Source organism: Marmota monax, unplaced genomic scaffold (genome assembly GCF_021218885.2).
Source record: "Marmota monax isolate L192 unplaced genomic scaffold, Marmota_monax_Labrador192_F-V1.1 WCK01_AAM20220418_F8-fsc00177, whole genome shotgun sequence".
NCBI classification, from domain to species: domain Eukaryota; kingdom Metazoa; phylum Chordata; class Mammalia; order Rodentia; family Sciuridae; genus Marmota; species Marmota monax.
In genome coordinates this window covers 307366-320878 of record NW_026694922.1, presented here as the reverse complement: position 1 = coordinate 320878, position 13513 = coordinate 307366, and the positions used below count along the sequence as shown (strand labels likewise).

The 13513-nt window shown below is 41.5% G+C and overlaps 1 protein-coding gene across 4 annotated transcripts in view; it reads left to right on the top strand.

Annotated features, from left to right (window-relative positions):
- Positions 1 to 13513, top strand: part of Nf2 (NF2, moesin-ezrin-radixin like (MERLIN) tumor suppressor) — a 94712-nt gene that overhangs the window by 24094 nt on the left and 57105 nt on the right. For all 4 annotated transcript variants that reach the window (XR_006847951.2, XM_046427248.2, XM_046427249.2 and 1 more), the window contains exon 2: positions 13178 to 13303. Coding sequence is in view for 3 of the 4 variants with exons in the window: in XM_046427248.2 (XP_046283204.1) it covers positions 13178 to 13303 (126 nt within the window). In the remaining variant the exon portion in view is untranslated. The remainder of the gene's footprint in view (positions 1 to 13177; positions 13304 to 13513) is intronic.

Sequence of the window (13513 nt, the reverse complement as noted above, 5' to 3'; positions counted from 1 at the left end):
TTTATTTATTTATTTACAGTGCTGAGGATCAAACCTACTACCTCACATATACTAGGCAAGTGCTTAACCATTGAGCTACAACCCCAGCCCCCCCCCCCCCCCAGTATGTCATTTTTGATATTTTTCTTTGTTTTTGGTGACTCCTCCAATTATTCATGCTAGTTTTGCATTCCTGTCCAAGAACATTCTTGGTGCTTGTTTATTTTTAATTTCAGAAGTTAAAACATTTTAAGTTTTATAAACCCAGAATTAAGTTTTCTCAGAGCTGCTAATCTTTTTAGCCAGCTGGTGACAAGCCTTCTCTGGTTTGTTACAGGATGAAGTGTTCTCTCTTCCTGTCTGTGCTTTGTCTAATTTAGATTCTAAATCCACATGTTTTAGGACATTTTTAGCACACAAATTTATTACTGAATTAGTGCTGACTTCAAGGGAAAAGCCTTAATCAAACCTTTAGTCACAGTGCTGACTTAAGGCGCTTGTTTGGGTTTAGGAATCACGGTGGCACCACTAGGTGGCGGCAGAGCAAATCATTTCTAAAGACCCTGGCCTTTTTCCTCTTCTGCTTTCATTGCTTCTTTTTGCTTCTCTGCCAAATTTGGACCTGGCTTTAGAAAATTCACAGAAACTCTCTGTTAGTGAGTGATGTTGCTTATGGCTTTCCCAAATATCTTGCCATTTTTAGTTTCCTAGTTTCGGTAGTTTCTATAGTTTGACTTTCAGATGAAACTTAAAACTGAAGCCTGAAGTAATTACTAAACTACTAAGCTTATCTGGACCCATCTGTGGTTTTAAATTTCCCAATAGTGCATTTACCTACTATCCTATTCCTGTCGATTTTGAGATTATATCAGTCTCATAAATATGTCTAAAAAAAGTCTCTAGCCCACAGTAGATTTTTCTCAACCATTAGCAGAAATTTTCACCCAGTCTTACCCATTCATACCTTCCAGTGTTGTTAAAAGTCAGTGTCATTATCATTGATGATCGGGAAGCATAATGAAAACTTCAAGCTAGAAACAGAGACAGAACATTTAAAATTTCTTTGCAATTAGAGTGGCTAGAGTCAGCATACTACACAAGCTAATTTGCACAAATGGATTATATTTTGGCTCTATTGTGCAGAAAGCTTTTTGTGTGTGTGGGTATGCGGGGGGGGGGGGGGTTCTGGGAATTGATCCCAGGGCCTTGTGTATGCTCTACCACTGAGCTGCACCCTGCTGGAATAGACTTTTACATATAATCTGCATTTTTTTTTACAGTGACCAAGACAGGAATAATCCATTGGATAATACTTTGTGGTGAATTTTGTTTCATAATATGCTAGTTTTCTCTAATGATTAGACATTTGAAATTTAGCCCTGTGTCTTATCTCACTGAATTTACTATTGTTTCCTATCTATAGCTCTCTGCTGAATTTTTATTTTCAATGTTTCAAACATTTGTAATCACTGATGATTGCTGAGAATCAACAGCATTCTAGTCCTGAAAACTTCTACTCTTCAGCAGCATTCTAATTATCATTTTTGTTGCATTGGAGAATTCATTATTATACAGTCAACTCTTGATTATTAGGAGTAAGGAACATGATAGCAGAACCAGAGCAAGGGAAGAGAATGGAAAAACCACACAGGAGTGAAATGTTAAGTGTCATTTACATCTGTAAAATGATTTTAAGGTATAGAATGAAGCATTAAAGGATTAACAAAGAAATTATTATAGCAGCAACAACATAAAAGTACTACATGGTTTATACAAAAACCATCTCAAGCTTGTGGACTCAGAGGGTGGTATTAATTCTGAAAGACCACTTGATGATTGCAGAAGCTGAGGCCCAAAGAGGTTAAGTGACTTACCCAACACAGCAGGTTTTGGTGTTTTATAGCTGTTTGACAGGGCTGTGATTGCTCTCATGTTGTGAACTAAATCCTACAGAGATTGCCTTTTTTTTTTTGCTTTTGGGGAGACTGTCTTGCTTTTATAGCACTATAATTGTGTTGTTTCTTTTTGCTTTGTCATCTGTCAACCAAGTTTGAAGCAAGTACATCTTGTTTTTTTATTCAGAGCATCATAAAATCTAGGGACTGCACGGGGCATAAGAAATTTACAGATGAAGACACTGGGGCCTCCTTGAACTGCGTGCTTCACTTAAGTCACAGGCTTGTGTGTGGTGGAAGGAGGGTGTCTAGGATCCAGATTTCTCCTCTGGGTTCACTGCTAATCCCATAACTGCTTTCTACTTCAGCGGGAAAGATGCCAGAAGCTGCAGACATAAGGACTTTTCCCCCTTAACAAACTGTAACTCATTTTGTTTTGAAAGACTAGAGACTTATCAGAGTTAAAAACCTCTATGTTGTGGCTTCCCAAGGTGCTGTGATTTGTTTCTTACTAGTCTCTTCTGTTTGGTGGAAAATTTTCTTCCTCACTTCTTTGAGATTTAGATTTCTTTGCCAGGGTATTTTTAGAGAGAGTAAATCAGTATGTGTCACCAAAGGGGAAAAATATATACCTTAAGGTCTAGTTATGCAGTTAGAATTTTAATAAGGAGTGTCATAAATTCTTGCTTCATTGCAGTCATTACTTAGAAGTCTGTTCTACTTAGAAGCCTCATCTAGTTATCATCATCATTATCATCAACATCACCAGCCAACCACAAGCATTTATGTGGCACTTGCTTGTGTTCTGGGAGACTTAAGTGTGTGAGCATATACATGCATGCAGGTGTGCGTTCGTGTGTGTGTGAGTGTGTGTGTGTGCGTGTATGTGTATGTCTGTTTGTGTTAGACCTTGCCTTCAAGGAGTTTGTGATCTACAGAGTTGGAGGAAAGACAGGAATCTGGGGGAAAGACAGACTGTACACTTTTCCATATTTGTAAAATACATACTGACTTGTCTGTGATATTATATCAGGGAAGGGCAGTGCTGAGATAAAGAAATAGATCTTATCAAAGTTCTGATTACAGGTGAATGGAAGTACATAGATTTTTATTTTCAGTTTTCTGGTACCAGGTATTGAATCCAGCCCTTTTAAAAAATTTTTATTTATTTATTTTTATTTTCAGACAGGGTCTCACAAAGTTGCTAGGGCCTTGTTATGTTGCTGAGGTTGGCTTTGAACTTCAATCCTCCTGCCTCAGCCTCCTGAGCCACTAAGATTGCATGCATAGGCCAGGCTGGAAGCACACAGGTTTGCTGTCTTGAGAGTACACAGGCTGGATTGTAACAAGGCAAGGTAAATGATTGAATGAGGGAGGAAGGATTTGGTGGAAAGCCTTGAAACCAATAATTTAAATAGATTTGGAATAATAACAGATGATTAGAGAACTGGAAGAAGAAAATTAATTACCATAGTCCATTATGACAGAAACTGACAGGGTAAGAGATTAGAGATGGGAATTTTTGCAAAGAGGCTTTAGGTTTGAATCTTGCAGATTCAAGATCAGCAGAGCAGAGCAAACAAATCTCTTTTTGCTATGATCTTGTTTCTATTTGGAGGATTCCTTTTTCCCTTATGTTGAAATAATGCCTGCGTAGGAGTGGTATATCCTTTAGTTTCAAAAGGAAATGGCAGAGTGGTTTTGCATTAAGCTCATGAGACAGAAGAACCTGTTTTTTGTTTTTGTTTTTGTTTTTTTTTGGTGTGGTGATACTACATCCTGAGTTGAAGTGTTGATTTTACAGCCATAATACTATACTTTTTAAATCTTTGATTAATCAGAAGAGATTTTAATGGGATTCATTATTATTCACTTACTGCATAGCAAAATCATTTTTATTACTTTTTTTTGCAGGGGGATGCTGAGGGTGGAACCCAGGCAAATACTGTACCACTGAGCCACATCAGCAGTCCCTGTACCTCTTTTGTCTTTTTGCATAACTGGGATTGAATTCAGGGGCACTCAACCACTGAGCCACATCCCCAGCCCTATTTCGTATTTTATTTAGAGACAGGTTGCTTAGTGTCTTGCCATTGTTGAGGCTGGCTTTGAACTCGTGTTCCTCCTGCCTCAGCCTCCCAAACTGCTGGGATTACAGGCATACTCCACCATGCCTGACTCCTGTATACCTCTTTCCATCATGTTTATCTTGTAAATTGAGGTATTTGCCCTCAATTTTTTCCAAAACAGACAAATAAAAGTTGTATTTAGGTTTAAATCTTTACATAACTGTCTTAAATTCTCAAGTCTGTAAATCTGTTCTCAAAGGCCAGCTATGACTGCAGTAGTTAGTTATGGATAAACATTGAACAGGGAAATTGCAGTCATCCTTAGTTTTCCATTTCTGAAATAACGGCAAACATGTGGCACATTCCCTGAGCCTGGGGAGGCACAGTTCCTTCTGTTGCTGTATCTGCAAGGGAGCTAACCTTTTGACAATTTTTATGGCAAATGCTATGGCAGCTTGTGAGCTAATTAGAAGGAAGCCTGATAAGGGAATGCTGGGGTCGTCAGTTCTCTTTCATCCTCTATGGAGGAGACAACCAGTTAAATAGCATTGCTTGTGTGACTGGTAATCTAGCCCTCCAGACCTCTATGAAACAGAATATTGCTTCTCTCTTAGCTTTTTCCAGATGTGAGTCATTTCTAAAAAGCCTACGTGTCTTTGTGGGTTCCAATTCTCAAGCATTTTACATCTAACAGCCATATTGGGTTCACTTTCTTCAAGAGAGTTGACCTTGTCTAGCTGTGGCCTTTTTCCCACATGTGGCTGGTTTCCACCTCACACTGCCCTGTTGCTATCAGCAAGTTCAAGGGGTTTGATTGTCACTGACTTTGTGGCCCAAAGAAATGGGAGAAATGCAATGTGAAGACTGCCAAAGCCCAGAAGGAAAAAAAGAAAAAAAGCATCTTCAGGATTGAGTATAACTCTGGCCAACTATAAGATGGCTGTCAGTAAAAGTTATTCATAAAGCTTCCCCAGTTAATAGACCCCAATCAGCCCTGCAGGTTATTGTTGCCATTTGCTTCCTATAACAGAAAAGTGCTGCATTCTAGTTACGTTCCTGTTGTGGAGGGTAAGTGCTTACTGCTATTTACTTAAAACATTCCAGGTTGATAAATGACAAGTACTTCACTCTGGGTAAAGCTCATAAATTCAGCTCCTACAAAAAATAACAAGCTGACAGCACTTAGTCCTGTTTATAAAGTTCATACACATTTATCTTTGATACCAGCACAAGTATATATCTATGAAATTGCATCACAGCCTGTTAAAAGTAACAGGAAAGCACAACCATAAAGCCGAGCAGCATCACATTTGCACACTCTCTCCCTGTAGCCCCTGCGCCTGAAGGGCACCTTGAGGATGAGGCCTGCAGAGGGGACACTTCCTTCCACATGATGCAGTCCAGATCTATGCCTCTTCCTGCCTCTCCTCTCCCTGCAAGCCACCTTCCTCACTCCCCCCACCTCTCTTTTTCTCTCTGAAAAACAAACACCTGCCTCTTAGCCTCCATCCTCTTTGCTGGACCCAGATGAGGCAGGGAACTGTCCTGGACATAGAGCAGTTGAACACTTTGGCCAGGTGGAAAGAGATGGTTTCAGTGTATACTTCATCAGGACCAGCAGCTGTTCTATTTTTGGCATCCTGTTCAGAAAAATTACAATTTCTAACAAAAAGTCCTGTAAATAGTGTGAATGCAGGGCCTGAAAGGCTTACGTGCTACCAGGTGTCAAAAAAGGGATTCCTCCCCCCCCCCCGCCCCAGTGCTGGGAATTGAAACCAAAGCCTCATGCTGCTAGGCAAGTACTCTGCCACTGAGCTACACCCTCAGCCCAGGAAAATAAGCAGGGACTCATCCCTGTCATCTTAGCTTCTTTGAGGCCTGCAGGTACCCTTGCAAGATGTGTACCTGCTCTGATCCAGAGCCTGAACAGCCAGGTTCCTGATCAGTTGTGGAGTCAGAATCTTACACGTTGGGCCAAAGCTGCATATTCAGTAGTGCATTGAACATTCAGTACTGCAGATTGGATAATTATGCTGTTTGTCAGATACTAGAAAAGTGCAAAGAACATTCCTTCACTTTGCAACAGCTTGGACCCAAGCAGCAAACGTGCTATTCTCTCCTCCTGGTGTGACCTCCTTTTTGTCAGCTCCTTCACCACAGGCCCAACTATTACTTGGCTTCTGAGACCCAGTTCAGACAGCATCTCTGTGAAACCCCTCATGCCCAAGATCCCCAGCCTGAGTTGTGTTCCCACAGCATCCTGTTCTGTTAGCACTTAACCAGGTTCATTTTTGTTATCCATTTACCTGTCTTCCCTGTCAGATGCAAACAGGGACCATGTCTTGTTCTGATTCATCATTTATCTCCTGTACCGAACACAATGACTAGGATGTAGTGGGTGCTCAATAAATGTTTGTCAAATGAGTGATCGTATGGTTAGCTCAATGAGAATTGATGGTGCCCTTTTCGATCTGTCATCCATCATCCCTGGTGTGGATCAGGGCTGGAAGGCTTTAAGTGTACCACTTTGGAATCCAAGGAGAGGAGGCAGGATGAGAATTAGTAATAACTACCCCTACTGAATGCTTATTTACTCCAGGTAGAGCACTGTCTTAATCTTTTGAAATATATTAATGCACTTAATCCTTAGATCAATCTGCTAAGACAGGTTCTGTTTATTATCCTTGTTGCAAAGCTCAAGGAAATTCAATAACTTGCCCAAGGTCATATAGTGACAGTGTTGAGATTCATACCAATGGTAGATAACCAACTTATCTATGATTTTCAGAGTGGTTCCTGGAAAGAATTAAGCCCCAATGTCCTGAGGCATCCATCTCAGTAATGATTCAACTTGTCTCCTGTGTATTTAGAATGATACTAGTTATGTTCCATTCTTGGGAAACTGGAGAAAATAGTCACCAGATAACTCACTGTGTTCTGTGGTTCAGATGCAAGAGGAGCTGGACAATTGACAAAAGTATTGAATTGAAATGTATGTAGTTTTGGAAACAGGGTAGAATTCTCATCTCCAACAGAACTATAGTACTGTTATTTCCCATATGAACAATCTAAACTTGTTTTTTTTTTTTTTTGTCTGTAGACATTTGTGTATACTGTCCCTCTACCTGGGACACCACTTACCTGCGGGCTTCTCTTCCAAGCCCAGTTTTCACTTGGCTTCTCTTTCCCACCATGAATCTGTTTAGATGACATTTCCTTACTCTCTCAGATGAGGGGGGTCCTTTTTATGGGGTCCCCACAGCCCTTAGTGTCCCTGTTGTGGCACAAGTGTAGTGCTGAAAAACACCTGGAGTTGATTTTGTGTGGGCTTAGGGAGGTGACCACCTGTTCCTGACTGGCCATATTCTAGACCTGTGAGAGTGGGGCCTCATCTTTTGTTCCCTATTTCTCCCTGCACCTTGCATGGTGCTTAGACACAATGGGTGTTCACTAAATATCTGTGGAAGGAGTGGGTGTGTGGGACTAATTGTGCTCCAAGTCTCTAAGCTTTGGATTTTTGAAGTAGTTCAGTTTTGTCACATGGACACTGTTTGCTGTGTCTTATATGCAGATACTCAACTTGGGTGCTGTGGGGAATAGGAAGGTGGTGAAAGTTGCTCCTAGTCAGAGGTGTCTACAATCTAGGGAGACCTTCAGATGACAGTGAGCCACCTCACAGCATCAGCACAATGCAGTGGTGGCACATGCCTGTAATCCTAGTGACTCTGGAGGTGGAGGCAGGAGGATTGCAAATTTTGTTTTGTGCTTTGGTACCAGGGATTGAATCCAGGGACGCTTAACTATTGAACCACATCCCCAGCCTTTTTTTTTTTTTTTTTTTTTAATTTAGAGATAGGGTCTTACTGAGTTGCTTAGGCCTATTTATTTATTTATTTTAACTAAATCGCTGAGGCTGGCTTTGAACTCACTATCCTCCTGTCTCAGTCTCCCAAACCACTGGGATTATAGGTGTGTGCCACCGAGCCCAACAGGATTGCAAGTTTGAGGCCAGCCTGAGCAACTTAGTGGAACCTTGTCTAAAAAATTAAATTAAAAAGGTTTGGGATATGACTCAGTGGCAAAGTGCCTCTGGGTTAAATTCCCAGTACCAAAAAATATGAATAAACAAACAAATAAATATTAAAAATTTTTAAAAAGGACATATTTGTCATGTTCTGTCAAATCAGCCCACATCATTCATAACCATTCATAACCAAATACCTCCCTTCTCCAGGATCCTGAAAACCTACAGTATCTATGACCAACAGCTTTTGTCTGTAAAGAACTGGAGACTCAAATCAGGAAGACTGAGCAAGCCTCAGACATTTGGGGAAGGGCATATTGAAAAGTACAACATCAGCCCGGTATGGTGGTGCTTACCTGTAATCCCAGCGATTTGGGAGTCTGAGATAGGAGAATTGCAAGTTCAAAGCCAGCCTCAGCAATTTAGCAAGGCTCTAGGTAACTTAGTGAGACCCTGTCTCAAAATAAAAAGGGCTGAGGATATAGCTCAGCAGGTAAGCACCCCTAGGTTCAATCCCTGGTACCAAAACCAAACCAAAACAAAACAAAAACGAAAAACAACTTTGGGTAGGTAATAACATGTTGAGGTTAGATTTAGCCAAACAGAAAACAACTTTTCCTCCTTGTCCTTGTCCTTGGTAGGGATTAAATCTCAGCCTAGTGCATGCTATTCAAATGCTCTACCATGAGCTACAACTCCAGACCATAAGAAAACTTAATTACTTAAAGACATAACTTTCTATTTTATTATTCTGGGGGGTGGGTGGACAGGGTCTTACTATGTTTCCGAGGCTGACCTTGAACTCCTGGGTTCAAAAAATCTTCCTGCCTCAGCCTCAAACATGTTATTTTATAAACGGAGGCTTTAAATCAAATTTATTTAAGGCATCTCTTCCTGGTTTCTTCAGGCAGCTTAATTTATCTTGTCTAAAACTTAATTGCTCATCTGTTTTCCCAAATTTACTGTTTCTCTTGTATTCTATCTCTCCTTTAGTGGAACCATCTGGTGCTTGAGCTAGAAATGCAGGTGTCCCTCTTGATTCTTTCTCCTTTGGTCCCCGTTCAGGCACCAGTTCTATGACTGCTCGCTTTCCATTTCTCAGGCTGTCTTTTCTCCCTCCCACCACCTTTCCCATTGTAGGAATGGCTTTCGCTCTGTCCTTCTTGATTTATGCTCCTTCCTCCAACTAATTCTCTCCCCTGTTGTCAGAACACATCCAGAATGCAGATCTGACCCTGTCACTCCTCTGCCCAAGTCCTCAAAGCCTCTATGGAATTTGGCTGAAGTCAAGTCACCTGGTTGGGCATTAAGCACTATTTCCACCATGCCCCCTCCAGAGCCTGGCTGTTGGTTTCAGCTCCAGCAAATGACTTGCAGTTTCCTGTAGCAATCATGATTTTTTGGAGTGGAGGGGCATAGGAATTGAACTCAGGGGCACTTGACCACTGAGCCACATCCCAGCCCTGTTTTGTATTTTATTCAGAGACAGGGTCTCATTGACTTGCTTGGCACTTCACTTTTGCTGAGACTGGCTTTGAACTTACGATCCTCCTACCTCAGCCTCATTAGGAGTCATTGGGATTATAGGTGTGTGCACCGCGCCCAGCACAATTATGATTTTTTTTAAAGAGGTGTATTTCCTTCCCTACCTCATGAACTCTCACTTGTTCTTTAAGTCTTCTTGGACCTGAGTTCTCCCCTGCTTCTCTTGCATGCATCCTGCTTGCATCGTTTTGTAGTTCCGATGTCCAACAGTGCTGGCACATAGCGCGTGTGCTCTGCAGTACTAACTGTAAAAATAAATGAGAGTAACCAGGGGACTTAATTCACATGAAGCTGTAGATGAGCCACATTTGATTCTTCTGAGAATGGGTGTCATTTCAGACACTGGTCACTTTCTGAACAAGGTGGAAAGCAAGAAGAAAGGAGGACCACAGAATAGGGAAAGAGGTGCTTGAGGGACTGGGGGTTTGCCTACTTTGAGTCACCCTGAAAAAGGCCAGGGCCTGCTTTTGTCAGCCTGCCAAATAATCTGTGGCTCAGTTCCCTTATTTGTACAAAAGGGGCTGGGTCTGTGATAGTTAACTACTCAGGCTCATTTTCAACTCTGACAGTCTGAGATTCTTCACACCAAAGTTAAAAATATAAGTAGGAAACCCCCCTAAGTAGGGCAGTTCTGAATTGTTATGAAAATTCTTTCCCTCCTCCTCACTTTATTGCAAGCTCCATGGGGGCAAAGACATTGTCTTTGCATTCAACAAAGATAGTTTTGCATTTTAAAAACGAAGAAGTAGGGGCTGGGGATGTGGCTCAAGCGCCTGGCATGCGTGTGGCCCAGGTTCGATCCTCAGCACCACATACAAACAAAGATGTTGTGTCCTCCAAAAACTAAAAAATAAATATTAAAAAAAACCCAAAAAACGAAGAAGTAAGGGCCGAAGTAGGGGCCGGGTTGTGGCTCAGTGGTACAGCGCTTGCCTAGCATGAGTGAGGCACTGGGTTTGATCCCTGGCACCACATAAAAATGAAAACAAATTAAAAAAAAAAAGATATTGTGTCCATCTACAATTAAAAAAAATTAAAAATAAACAAAAACAAAACAAACAAAAAACAAAGAAGTAGAAGGGAATGCAGGAAAACTGCATTAATATGATATTATGTTTGAGGATTTAAACTCCCAAGTCAGGAAATTCACTCATCTTCCCTTGGCAGCTTTTCTTCCAGTGCATTGCCCATCCCACTTGCAGACAGCCCCTTCGTGCCAAAACCCAGCCCTGGCTGTGGCTGTAAGTAAAGGCATGTTGGGAATCATTACCTTGATCCTCTTGGCCCATGGGTGTTTAACTTCTCCACATTAATGCCTGCTCTTTAGTGGTACATTATCTTGTAGCAAGGTAGGCATTTATGATTTATATACTGTGTGCTGCTTAAAATAGAGACAAGAGGATAATCGGCATCCTGAAGCTTCCAGTTTTCCAAAATAACGTTTCTTCAGTGAAGTCTGCCTGTAGGAATTAAAACCTGCTGTGAATTAAAAACCCTTTGTCCAGTTGTCAGATGGGGCAATGGGTGTGGCCATTGTTCAGCATTATAAATGGGGAAAGACTATAATCTTTTAAAAATAAAACTCGTGATTTTATTTATTTTATTTTATTCAAAATAATCTCTAAGGACTTTGTTAATCTTAATAATCTTTGTTGTATACCAGGGACTCTACTATAGTCAGAGAAAGATAGGAGAAAAAGCCCTAGTGAAGAACAAAATTAGCTGGATGCAGTGGGGCACACCTGTAATCCCAGTGGCTCGGGAGGCTGAGGCAGGAGGATCGCGAGTTCAAAGCCAGCCTCAGCAACAGCGAGGCACTAAGCAACTCTCTCTAAATAAATTACAAATAGGGCTGGGGGTGTGGCTCAGTGGTCCAGTGCTCCCGAGTTCGATCCCCAGTGCCCTCCCCAGCCCTCCCGCGCAAAAAAAAAAAAAAGAAAGAAAGAAGCCCACTGCAACTCAAGCACTTGTCTGCTGTGGTCTTGGTATCTGCCATCTGGGTTGCTGACTTGGAATGCTGGAATGTAACACAGAGAAGAGATGGCCTCTCCTTTTGAGTACCTGTGGGGAACCCACCATTCATTCACAGCTATTTTTTTAAACATTTATATTTTAGTTGTAGGTGGATACAATTTTTTATTTTATTTTTATATGGTGTTGAGGATTGAATGCTGTGCCTCATGCATGCTAGGCAAATGCTCTACCACTGAGCCACAACCCCAGCCCTCATTCACAGCTATTAAAAACAGAAATCCTACTTGAAAATTCCCCTGTGGAACTAGGTTTTAGCAAAAAGTCAATCAGATATTTTTTCCTTCTTGTTTTTTTCTTTTTTCTAATAAGTCTCTAAAACCTACATGTTCCCCATTCCTTTTTCATCATGCATCTTCAGTGTGCCAGGACTTTGGAGATTTCCAATGAGGGTAGAAGTTCAGAGGCTTTTGTAATCAAGTGGTCTCATTCTTTCCATGTTTGGCGACCTTGCATTTGAGTCTCAGGATTACTCTATGACTGCTGTTTCTGTGATGTGCCTCAGGTGTTCATACCTGCAACTAAGCGTGTATTTCTATGTTCAACTGATAACTTGGGAGGTGATGGGGCAGGAATCTGGCAAGTGGTAGCTGAGGGGGTAGTATGGGAACATCCTGGGAGACTTAATGGCAAAGCCACTAGGTGGCAACATTTACTAAGCTGCTAGACATTCTTTTCCCCTTAGCAGCTTTTGCTTCAGGTCTTTTTTTGTTTTGTTTTGTTTTAACTCAGGGGCACTCAACCACTGAGCTACATCCCCAAATCCCCAAACTCTATTTTGTATTTTATTTAGATACAAGGTCTCACTGAGTTACTTAGTGCCTCGCTTTTGCTGAGTTTGGCTTTGAACTCAACGATCCTTCTGTCTCAGCCTCCCAAGCTGCTGGGATTACAGGCATATGCCACTGTGTCCAGCTCAGGTTCTTTTGAAAGTGAGTCTCTAGGGTAAACACACCATAGTATATGGATGTCTGTCACCTAGGCTCAGATACCAAGAGTTTGAAATTGCTCTGTTGACTATGGATGAGTTACTTTGCCTTTAGCCCAGTTGAGCATCTATGATAGGAAACCTGTGACTGGACTGGCTAATCTCTCATGGTTCTTTTTTCCCATGATTTATGACTTTGATTGCAACTTCCTCCCCTATATTTAAAAAACTTCTAGTAAAACGAATATTTAAGTTAAACACACACACACACACACACACACACACACACACCCCACTAGTCTTTTATCAAAGGGCAGAATGATTTTTTAAAAAGCAACAACAAAATCTCAAGGGAATTGATGTCTCAGACGCTGGCCATCTCCCTGGGTTAACTCAGGAGGCTCAGCTCTCCTAAATGAGGATGCTTATTTACCAGGTTTCCTAAATTAGCAGCTTTGGGGATATTAAGATCTGTAAGGAAGTGTCCAAGGGAGGTATTGTGTATGCTCTGCAGTGATTAAGCCATTAAGCTCTAATTGGTATTTTCCCACTCATGGTTTTGTGTGGGAAGCTTTAAAATTATTTAGGAATTCAATGCTCATCAGCCATCTTAGTATCAGTAGAGAGTGCAGAGAACCGTTTTGTAGGCGAGTAGGTTATGATTCTTGCTCACAACATCCTTCCCTGTTGGTTTGTTATATTGCAGGTGAAATGGAAAGGGAAGGACCTGTTTGATTTGGTGTGCCGGACTCTGGGGCTGCGGGAAACCTGGTTTTTTGGACTACAGTACACAATCAAGGACACCGTGGCCTGGCTCAAAATGGACAAGAAGGTTGGGCTTGGAACTGCACAAAATCAGTGGGGCAGATGTGTGCTTTCCGGATTTTACCCTGAGCAAATGCTTAGCTTATTTGTTCATCATCAGGACTTCATGGCTACATGGTAGAAAGGGGGTCAAGTTCCTGAACTGAGTGGTGCAGAGACCAGGTCCCAGAAGTGCTGTGCCTTACCCTTCCCCAGCCTGTCCTAGGCAAGTGGAGTT